At 49.8% G+C, this 10,613-nt stretch overlaps 1 protein-coding gene across 1 annotated transcript in view; it reads left to right on the top strand.

The window, feature by feature from the left end:
* The window catches only part of LOC111079697 (dynein heavy chain 3, axonemal), a 35,108-nt gene that overhangs the window by 21,047 nt on the left and 3,448 nt on the right, over nucleotides 1–10,613 (top strand). Inside the window, exons 29-46 of the mRNA XM_022374960.2 lie at nucleotides 132–302; nucleotides 488–1,696; nucleotides 1,755–1,898; nucleotides 1,992–2,174; nucleotides 2,520–2,725; nucleotides 2,801–3,115; nucleotides 3,186–3,417; nucleotides 5,248–5,373; nucleotides 5,562–6,643; nucleotides 6,718–7,029; nucleotides 7,088–7,235; nucleotides 7,620–7,830; nucleotides 7,893–8,027; nucleotides 8,121–8,293; nucleotides 9,023–9,190; nucleotides 9,490–10,049; nucleotides 10,114–10,288; nucleotides 10,351–10,523. Coding sequence (XP_022230652.2) covers nucleotides 132–302; nucleotides 488–1,696; nucleotides 1,755–1,898; nucleotides 1,992–2,174; nucleotides 2,520–2,725; nucleotides 2,801–3,115; nucleotides 3,186–3,417; nucleotides 5,248–5,373; nucleotides 5,562–6,643; nucleotides 6,718–7,029; nucleotides 7,088–7,235; nucleotides 7,620–7,830; nucleotides 7,893–8,027; nucleotides 8,121–8,293; nucleotides 9,023–9,190; nucleotides 9,490–10,049; nucleotides 10,114–10,288; nucleotides 10,351–10,523 — 5,723 coding nt within the window. The remainder of the gene's footprint in view (nucleotides 1–131; nucleotides 303–487; nucleotides 1,697–1,754; nucleotides 1,899–1,991; nucleotides 2,175–2,519; nucleotides 2,726–2,800; nucleotides 3,116–3,185; nucleotides 3,418–5,247; nucleotides 5,374–5,561; nucleotides 6,644–6,717; nucleotides 7,030–7,087; nucleotides 7,236–7,619; nucleotides 7,831–7,892; nucleotides 8,028–8,120; nucleotides 8,294–9,022; nucleotides 9,191–9,489; nucleotides 10,050–10,113; nucleotides 10,289–10,350; nucleotides 10,524–10,613) is intronic.

The raw sequence follows: 10,613 nt of genomic DNA, 5'->3' as shown, positions 1-10,613 counted from the left end.
CAGCACGTTTCAAAAAAGCTAAAACCAATTTACCAACTGCTGCCGAAGAAATTACACTTCATATTTTATTTTATTTTATTTCAAAGTTTTTTTCATATTTTATTTATCCATTCTTGCCATCGCCGGGATAGCCGCAACGCGACGATATACTCAAGTGGCTGCACATCAACCTGGAGGCGAGAAATCTGCAGGCGACACCGTGGTATTTGGAGAAAATTCTGCAGATATACGAGATGCTGCTGGTGCGGCACGGCCTGATGATTGTCGGCGGCTCGATGGGTGGCAAGACCACCGCCTACCAGGTAAGAGCTGCGACCATGGATGGTCCATGGAACATGGCTGAAAATATTTCAGCCGTACGTTTATTAATTTCGCCGGGCAGCCAATTAAATGGCCTGGAATTAATGAGTCAACAAACGACTCAATCTCGGCTACAGCTACTGCTACACCTCCTCCTTTTTCTCTTGCTGCCGCTCTCCCTCTCTAGATGCTGGCCCTGACGCTGAAAAATGTGTCGACGGACGAGGAGGCAACACTGCGGGAATATCCGGTCGTGTTTCGCATCATCAACCCAAAGGCCATCACCATGGGCCAGCTGTACGGCCGCTTCGATCCCATCTCCCACGAATGGTCCGACGGTGTGCTGGCCAAGACGTTCCGCGAGCAGGTGCAGGGGCCGCGCAGCGAGCGTGCCTGGGTCATGTTCGATGGTCCCGTGGATGCGGTGTGGATTGAGAATCTCAACACGGTGCTGGACGACAACAAGAAGCTCTGCCTCATGTCCGGCGAGATAATGCAGATGACAAAGCTAATGAACATGATGTTCGAGCCCGCCGATCTGGAGCAGGCCTCCCCAGCCACGGTCTCCCGCTGCGGCATGATATACATGGAGCCCTCGCAGCTGGGCTGGCGCGCCTTCCACAAGAGCTTCACCAATATCCTGGTGAAGACTGTGGGCCTCAGCGAAATCTACATGACGCTGTTTGAGGACATGGTCGAGTGGCTGATACCTGCCGCCCTGGAATTTCTGCCGCAGTGCAAGCAGATGCTGGAACTGTCGCCGATGTATCAGTACCAGACATTCTCGCGCTTCTTACTGCACTTCCTCGACAAGCACAAGGTGTTCACGCAGGTGTGGTTCCAGCAGATGTTCCTCTTCTGCTATGCCTGGGCCTACTGTTCGGCCCTGACGGGCGCCGGCCAGCGCACCTTTGACGCGCTGCTTCGCAAGGTGATCTATGGCTCGAGCGAGGACTACCCCAAGCCAAAGTACTTTTCACTGAATCGCGGTCAGATGTTCCCTGAGAAGCTGCTGTTCCTCGATTACCGCTTCGACGAGGCCGAGAACTGGTGGACGTGGCAAAAGTCCTCGGACGATCCCTCGTCTGCGATTACCAACTTCCCCGATGAGGCGCAAATCAGCGAACTGATCGTCCCCACCAAGGAGACGGGCTACATCTCCTACTGGCAGGACTTTTGCATTTCCAAGTCCTACGGCATGATGGTCGTCGGACCCACGGGCACGGGCAAGAGCGCCATCATCACCAGCAACCTGCTGGCCCTGCCCAAATTCGCCAATCTAGTGAACATCATCAACTTCTCGGCCCGCACATCGGCACAGATGGTGCAGGAGACTATCATGAGCAAGCTGGACAGACGGCGCAAGGGCGTCTATGGGCCATCGCTGGGCAAGAAGGTAGCTACAAGATCTCCCAATCGAATGTACTTAACCCTTTAAATCTCTGTGTATTAAGTGCACTGTTTTCTGTGATGATGTGGCCATGCCCTCGAAGGATACATATGGCTCACAGCCGCCGCTGGAGCTGCTGCGCACTTGGATGGACCATGGCTATTGGTCGGATCTGGTGGATACCACAAAAATCGAACTGGTGGACATGGTGAGTGCAGTGTGCATAAACTGTCCATAAGTTATCTGTGAAATCATCAGTTCATCCTTCATTTGGCTGCTTCCTCTCTCGTTCCGTTCACAGACTCTGATGTGCGCCATGGGCACTCTGGGTGGCAGCAACTTCATTTTTCCGCGTCTCTATCGCCACATGTTTGTGGTGGCCGTCGATTCCTTTGAGGACTCGACCATCGTTCGCATATTCACGGCAATTGGTGATTGGCATTTCGCCAAGGGTTATCCCGACAAGGTGTCTCTGCTATCCCGGGTATGTATCGCCCTGTCCCCCAAACACACCCACAAAAATCCACACACAGCGCACAGAAATGGAGACAGGATGGCAAGGAGGCGGCGGATGGTGATTGTCTGGTTTGGTCTGGTCACTGGAGTCAATGGAGTTCGTGTTTGGCTCGCATCCAAGCGATGGGCGCATAATAAAATTAAAATGGCGTATTTTATGGCTTCATATCCCCCCCCAGAAAAGAACTCTGTACCCTGGACTCGGTTTCTGTGTGTCTCTCTATATCTGTGGCTGTTGTTGCTGTAGCTTTTATTTTTATTGAGGATATGTGTGTACCATTTTATTTCTGTTTTCTGTTGGTGTTTGTTGCAGGGTTTGGCCGAGGCAATGGTCAGCGTATATCGCGAGGCCATACGCACCCTACTGCCGACACCGGCCAAGTCCCACTACTCGTTCTCCCTGCGCGACATCACCCGCGTCTTCCAAGGCATCGTGATGGTCCCAGCCAAGCGGATGCCCGACCCCGAAAAGCTCGGACGCCTGTGGGCCCATGAAACTTATCGCGTATTTTATGACCGGTGAGTGCGAACTCTGTCTGTCTGGCTGTCATTACACATATGTATCTACGTATATGTATGTATATCTGGTTGCAGTTTGGTGGACCAGCGGGATCGGGATCGGCTGCTTATCATGGCCATTGATGCCTGCAAGACCTGTCTGCGCTTCCCCCTGGAGCAGGCCTTTGCGGAACGCATCGAACCCGGGGAGAAGCTGAGCGACAATGATATACGGAATCTGTTCTACGGCAACTACATGGAACCGGACGCCGAGCCCAAGTTCTACGATGAGGGAGAGAGCTACGAAAAGCTGGAGAAGCTCATGAAGTACTATCTGAGGGAGTATAACTCCTTCTCGAGTACACCAATGGATCTGGTTATGTTCCGCTTTGCCATTGAGCATGTGAGCAGGTAAAAGGGAATGGTCCTACGATTTATGTAGTTCTCCCACTGAAATCTCTCTCTCTCTTTGTCTCTTTAGGGTTTCCCGAGTGCTGCAAATGCCGCGTGGCAACATTCTAATGGTGGGCATGGGTGGTTCGGGACGTCGCAGCTCGTGTCGATTGTCCGCCTACATAGCCGACTGCCGCCTGATGACAGTGCAGGTGTCCAAGAGCTATACGATTACCGACTGGCGGGACGATCTCAAGAAGATACTGATGTCGGCCAGCTTTAATCTGAATCACACCGTTTTCCTCTTCTCCGATGCTCAGGTGAGTGACAGATAGAGATCTGCGCGCTTGGTTAATGTGTTCGCCGTGTTGTTATGCTAATCCGCCTGCGGAATGGCTATTATTTAACATGGCTGTAAGCCGTAGAGAGCTTTAATCAAAACCACCAGGGCAGAGGGAACAACAAACCCATAAACCCTCAGCCTCTGCGCTACCTCCGACTGTTGTACTACACTCAGAGAAAAATGGCAAAGTTAAAAGAAATATACGCGCATTTAATTTAAGTATTCGGTTATTAAAAAAAAATGTAGGGAAATAAAATGGTATTAATTTTAAACATAAAGGTAGGAAATAAAAAATATGTATAGGAATATAGGAAGTATAAAAAAACCTTTAAAAATATATAGGAAATATATTATTATATATTACATTACTTTAGTTTAAATATAAATAATATTTAAATGCAAATTTGCATTGTAAAATTTTCACGCTTGAAGGAATTCTATTCGATTGGTATACATGTTTTAATTCAAGTGTAAATATTCGATTATTATCCCTTTTTTCTCTGAGTGTATGTAAATTGATAAATTAAACTGAAATTAATTTGAATATTCTTGGAAATAAAACAGACTTTACACACACACACAGACACACAAAGAACGGAGTGGAGTGGAGTCGGAGATGGAGATGGACTGTCTTGCATGTGGAATAAATCAACAATTGAATGTCGACTAGAATCCGTTTTCAATACGGAAGCTTCACAGCAGAGCAGAGCAGCAGCAGCAGCAGCACTCATTGTTTTGGCCAGCATTTGCATTTATAATTAGGTTAATTGTTCAACTAACTTGATTATTGCTCAGTAATTTGCATAGGCAGGCAGGCAGCACCAAATACCAACCAACAGACAAACCAAATTATGGCAAATCAACAGCCCAATGAGTAGGCTCAACAGCAGCAGCAGCAGCAGCGGCGGCGGTGCACAGTTCGGAGGCTTAAATCCAAATTAAATGTTGGCCAATAAATTAGCATGGCCAAAAATACCAAATACCAATATGCCAAACAATATGCAGGTGCTTACACACATTTATTGTTATACATTTTAATCAGTTCAATTTCGTTTCGAATCGGATCGGATCGGTCCTTTGTGTGTGTTTCTGCATGCCACACCATTTGACCGTGAAGCGTGACCGAAAGCCGCATAGGAAGCCATTGGGCCGGATTAAAACTGCCCCCGTAATTATGTGTGTTTGTTGTTGTGTTTTTTCCACTACTAAGCCCTCACACACACACACAAAACAATAATCAATCGAGAATCGAGTATCGAGTATCGTGACTACTGTAGACATTCATTGGCTGCTCGGCCTCTGGGGCCAAGAAATCGTTGCCAAGGAATTACATAGATTGTTTTTCGGGCTGTATCGCCATCAATGATTTATCTCTTGGTTCTCTACCTCTGGGCTGGTCTCTGTTTGGCAGCAAACAAAGCAAACACCGCATGGAGATATTAATTAACAATTACACCCCAAATGGCCAACCCAGACTGGAGACTGTAGACTGGAGTCGGCCTGCATGCGGTGAAGCCAAGGGGCACTTAGGTGAATGCAGAATGCATGTTCAGGCAGAGAGGCACAGGAACCGGAACAGGCACAGGGCCAAAACCAAAAAGAGGCTCAGGCTCAGGCTCAGGCTTACATAAAAATGCATTTGGCCAGAGCCAGAGCACACACACATAGCTGCAGATGCAGCTGCAGCTCATACACCTCCAAGTACTCCACACTCCACTCCAAAAACCCAATGCCTAATGCACAACTTCGTTTTGCATTGCACAATTGTGAATTGCTGTCTCTACGGGTTCTCTGTTCTCTGGTGCAGGCAACGGATGAAGGCTATGTGGAGGATATCAATGGCATACTTAATACCGGTGATTTGCCAAATCTCTACCAGTTGGAGGACAAGGCAGCCATCATGGAGAACATGGCGAATGTTGCCAAGCAACTGGTGAGTGCAGAATTTATTCTGGGACTGCTCAGGAGCATGGGGATGGGGATACGGATACCGAGCGAGAGTGGTAAATACATTTCAGGCTATATCCATGCTTCTGGCTCTCCCTCTGCTGGTACCCATTCCCCATCCCCAACTTTTAGTGTTAAATAAACCAAAAATTGAACTCAACTCCCCTCTTTTAGGGCCGTAATCTGGATACACTGCCCAGCGAGGTGTATGCCTACTATATCGACCGTATACGGGAGCAGCTGCACATTGCCTTGGCCTTCTCGCCCATCGGTGACTCCTTCAAGGAGCGCATTCGGGTGTATCCGTCGCTGATCAACTGCTGCACCATCGACTGGTACATGCCCTGGCCGGAGGAGGCACTGGCCCGTGTGGGCATCTACTTTGTCAGCTCCATGAAGCTGAATCGGCCCCATGACGAGCCCGAGCAGGCAGAGCAGGCACAGCCACCGCGTGTCTCCGATGAGTCCGCCCAGAGCGGAGAGGCGCATCGTGAGAGTGTCGAGGAGGAGCGAGAGATGACGCAGCTGGAGAACGATCTGGTCGACTGTGTCATGTTCTTCCATCAGTCGGTGGTGGATGCCAGCGAGAAGTGCTACCTGGAGCTGGGACGCCGCAACTATGTAACGCCCTCCGCCTATTTGGAGCTGCTCAAGGCCTTCCGCACCTTCTACAGCCGCAAGCTGGACGAGATCACGCGGCTGCGGGATCGCTATACGACGGGTCTGGAGAAGCTTGACTTCGCCGCCGGCCAGGTGGGCGAGATGCAGGCCAATCTCTACGATTTGCAGCCCAAGCTGAAGGTTCTCTCCGAGGAGACGGACCGCATCATGGTGAACATTGAGCGGGAGACGGCCGAGGCCGAGAAAAAGAAGGAGGTGGTGGGCGCCGATGAGGCGGCGGCCAATGAAGCAGCCGCCGCTGCACAGGCCATTAAGGATGACTGCGAAACGGACCTGGCCGAGGCCATACCCGCCATGGAGGCGGCCCTCGAGGCGCTCAACACCCTCAAGCCAGCCGACGTTTTTATTGTCAAGTCCATGAAGAATCCTCCGTATGGCGTGAAGCTCACCATGGAGGCGGTTTGTGTGCTCAAGGGCATCAAGCCCGATCGCAAGCCAGATCCGAGTGGCCACATGGTGGAGGATTACTGGGGCCCGTCCATGCGCATGCTCAGCGACATGAAGTTCCTGGATTCGCTGAAGACATTCGACAAGGATAACATTCCACCGCCCATCATCAAGAAAGTCCGAGAGAAGTTTGTATACCAGCAAATCCACAAATACAATCCCTGGGCTTACTCTCCTCTCTCTCTCTCTCTCTCTCTTTCAGATACATTGCTGATCGTGATTTTGTGCCCGAGAAAATCAAGGCCGCTTCGATGGCCTGCGAGGGCATCTGCCGTTGGGTCCGTGCCATGGATGTCTACGACAAAGTGGCCCGAATTGTGATGCCCAAGAAGGCCGCTTTGGCCGAGGCTGAGGGTGAACTGTCACAGCAAATGGAGAAGCTGAATGGCAAGCGAGCAGAGCTCCAAGTCATTTTGGACAAGCTGCAGAAGCTCAATGATTTCTTTGCGGAAAAGTCGCGCGAAAAGAAGCGACTGGAGGATGAAATAGACAATTGCGAGAAGAAATTGAACAGGTCTGGGGTCCAAATATCCCCATCTCTTCTCTATATATATTCTCTTCACCATTCACAGGGCGGAGAAGCTGTTGGGTGGCCTGGGCGGTGAGAAGACACGCTGGTCGGAGGCGGCCAAGAATCTGCACGAATCCATCAGCAACATTGTGGGCGACGTACTCCTAGCTGGCGGCTGCACCGCTTACCTGGGATTCTTTACCACGGAGGTGAGTTGTACGGGGCGTATGTGGCACTCCATTGTGGAGGAGCTCCATTCCCCATTCCCATTGTCATTCTAGTGCCCCCCCGCTAATGGCCATTTTCTCAGCACTTCTCAGCTGTCTGGGAGATTTTAGCCATAAAGGTTTTTAATATGCATGAGCACGTTGCATTGATTTTTCTTTCTGTGCGCTGCCTTTTCAATTTTCCCCCGCTCTTAGATGGCTGACGCGACATTTACTTCTCTCTCCCTCTCCTTCTCTCTCTCTCTCTCTGTGCCATATTTTTTTCTACATTCTCTGTGTATATGCACGATTCCGTATGCACAAATGCTGACATGCTAATATTTAGCTAAAAATGTTCTATCCTCGAAATTAAATCCCATTTTGCAGTACCGTGTAAATATACTGAATGAATGGAATGCCCTGTGCCTGAAGCGGCACATACCGTGCAGCGAAACCTTCTCGCTGGCCAGCACACTGGGACATCCGATGACGATACGTGCCTGGTCGCTGGCCGGACTGCCCGCAGATAACTTTTCCGTGGAGAATGGCATCATTGTGACCAATTCCAGTCGCTATTCGCTGCTCATTGATCCGCAAGGTGCGTAGTGGTTTCCCTATGGATTTCCCTTCCCCCTTAATACTCTTGAATATTCCCTTCAGTTCAAGCCAACAAATGGATCAAGAATATGGAGAAGAACAACAACCTAAAGGTGGTCAAGCAGAGCGACTCCAACTATATGCAGGTTCTGGAATTGGCCATTTCCTATGGCCAGCCTGTGCTCATCGAGAATGTGGGTAAGTTCACTGATTAATTCTGGCTTGATCCTCAGTCGTTTGCTGAGCTCCTTTTGCTTTCTTTTCTTTTTTGTTTTGCTTTTGTGGCGACAGGGCAAAAACTCGACTCGAATCTGACGCCCATTTTGGAGAAGAACATCATCAAGCACAAGGGCGGGCTGTTCATCAAGAGCGGCGACACAATGATTGAATACAATCCCGACTTTCGTCTATACATAACGACCTGTCTACGCAATCCGCATTATCCACCGGAAGTGATGGTTATGGTAAGTCCTCCCGACCGACCGCCTTTAGATCGAGTCTGTGGCTGTGCAGCCCTCTGGGGGCAATGATGACGTTAGTTGTGTAATAAAACGACCAACTTAAATTGATATTTGGAAAATGTGCAGGCGGGCAGCCGGGCAGCCAGGCAGGCAGCAGATCAGCAGGCGGCAATCGCTGAGAATATGCAAATTTTCGTTGGCATTGACGATGATGTTCGGGGGCAGGACACGGATTGGGACTGGGGACTGGTACGGGGACGCTGATGTACGTGCGACATGGCTGCATAACTAGCACACTCTCTCAGGCGACGAGGGGACATCTATCCCTAGTCCTAGTCCTTGTACTAGTCCTAGTGGACTGATGGGGGTTGTCGTGGGGTGTTTATAAAATTTTTCCAGCATTTCGCTCGCTGCTGCTGCCGTTTTTGCCATCGCTTTTTATGTGCTGCAACTGTTGTCAGCAGTTTTCCTTTTAACCATCTCTATTTTCACCACTCCCCCCGACTGCTACTCCCCCTTTTTCTGATTCTCTCACTCTTTGTGTCTGTGTGCTTTTCCTTCCCCTTCCCCTTTTTTTTTTTTTTTGTGGCACATTGTGTGTTTATTTTGAGTTTTCTTTCCATTTTACGTGCCACACTCGGATGCTGAAGCTGCCGCTGCCGCTTCCACTTCCACTACCACTCTATGCCACAGCACTGATCCTGTGTGTCCTGTCTTGTGTTCCCTGTTTAGGTAACAGTATTAAATTTCATGATAACGGAACAAGGATTACGCGAACAATTGCTGGCGATTGTGGTGGCACACGAGCGTCCCGATTTGCAAGAGAAGAAGGAGCAATTGATTATTGAATCCGCAAGGAATCGTGATGCATTGTACACCATCGAATCGAAGATATTAGAGGTAAGTCTTCATTCCCATTCCCATCACCATTCCCTTTCCCCTCTTTTGCTGCTCCTGTTCCTGGCATAATAAATATTTTCATTCCTTTGAGCCATCGCTTGCTGTCGCTTGCTTTCCATTTGGTTTGCTTTGCAGTCTGCAGATTCTTGCACCCAAATTCAATTAGAGTCCGGGCCGAACACAGAAATTTATGCTTTTGTGCCTGGCCAATGACAATTCAATTAACTGGAAAGCAAACCAAACAAAACCAAAGCATCGCTTAAATCTGTTAAAACTTAGTCCACATTTCTTTCTTGTAGGTTCTATCTACCTCGGAGGGCAATGTCCTGGAGGATGAGAATGCCATCAACATTCTATCTTCGAGTAAAATCCTGTCCGAGGATATCCAGGAGAAGCAGGTTATTGCCGTGGCCACCGAAATAGAAATAGATGCTGCCCGTCAGCAGTATATTCCCGTGGCCAAGCACTCGGCCATTCTGTTCTTCTGCATCAGCGAACTGGCCAATGTGGATCCCATGTACCAGTATTCGCTCTCCTGGTTCCTCAATCTGTTCGTCAACACCATCCTGAAGGCGCCCAAGTCGGACAATCTGGGGGATCGGCTGAAAAATCTCAACGATTACTTCACCAAATCCATCTACACGAATGTCTGTCGCTCGCTCTTTGAGAAGGACAAGCTGGTGATCTCGCTGGTCATGTGCCTGGGCATTCTGGTGTCGCAGGGTCGTCTGGCGAAGAACGATCTGCTGTTCTTCCTCACCGGAGGCATTGGCTTTAAGAGCATTCCACCAAATCCTTTGAGTTCTTGGCTGCCAGACAAAGCCTGGACGGGCGCAGTTCGTGCCACGGATCTGCCAGAGTAAGTCTGGATATTTTCACAAGTAGATTATCCCCAACTGAACAAATTCCACTTTGGTGGGCAGCCTTAAGAATCTGCCGGAGAAACTGCAAAGCAGCTCGGAGGCCTGGAAGACGTATTACGATGCAGCCAGTCCCGACCAACTGCCCCTGCCAGCGCCACACAATACAGTGAATGAGATGCTGTATCTGATCGTACTCAAGGCCTTGCGTCCGGATAAGCTGGTGCCAGCTGTAAGGGTATGTTACCACACCTGCCTCCCTCCTGCCTGCACCCTTGACTCGTATAACTCGTGTTGCAGGCATTTATTACGCGCAACCTGGACAGGTCGTTCGTGGAGCCGCCTCCGTTCGATTTGGGTGCCTCGTTTGCGGATAGCTCGCCAAAAATACCGCTGGTGTTCCTGCTCTCGCCCGGATCGGATCCCATGGCCAGCCTCTTCATGTTCGCCAAACAACGCAACATGTACGACAAGTAAGTTAATTAACGAGTGTATGGTGGCGGGGCGTGGTGGTGCGGGTGGGGGTGGGGGTGGGGGGCTCCTCATATTTCCATGTTCGCCGC

This window comes from Drosophila obscura, unplaced genomic scaffold, assembly GCF_018151105.1.
Source record: "Drosophila obscura isolate BZ-5 IFL unplaced genomic scaffold, ASM1815110v1 contig_208, whole genome shotgun sequence".
In the NCBI taxonomy this organism is placed as follows: Eukaryota; Metazoa; Arthropoda; class Insecta; order Diptera; family Drosophilidae; genus Drosophila; species Drosophila obscura.
This window is presented reverse-complemented; position numbering and strand designations above follow the sequence as displayed.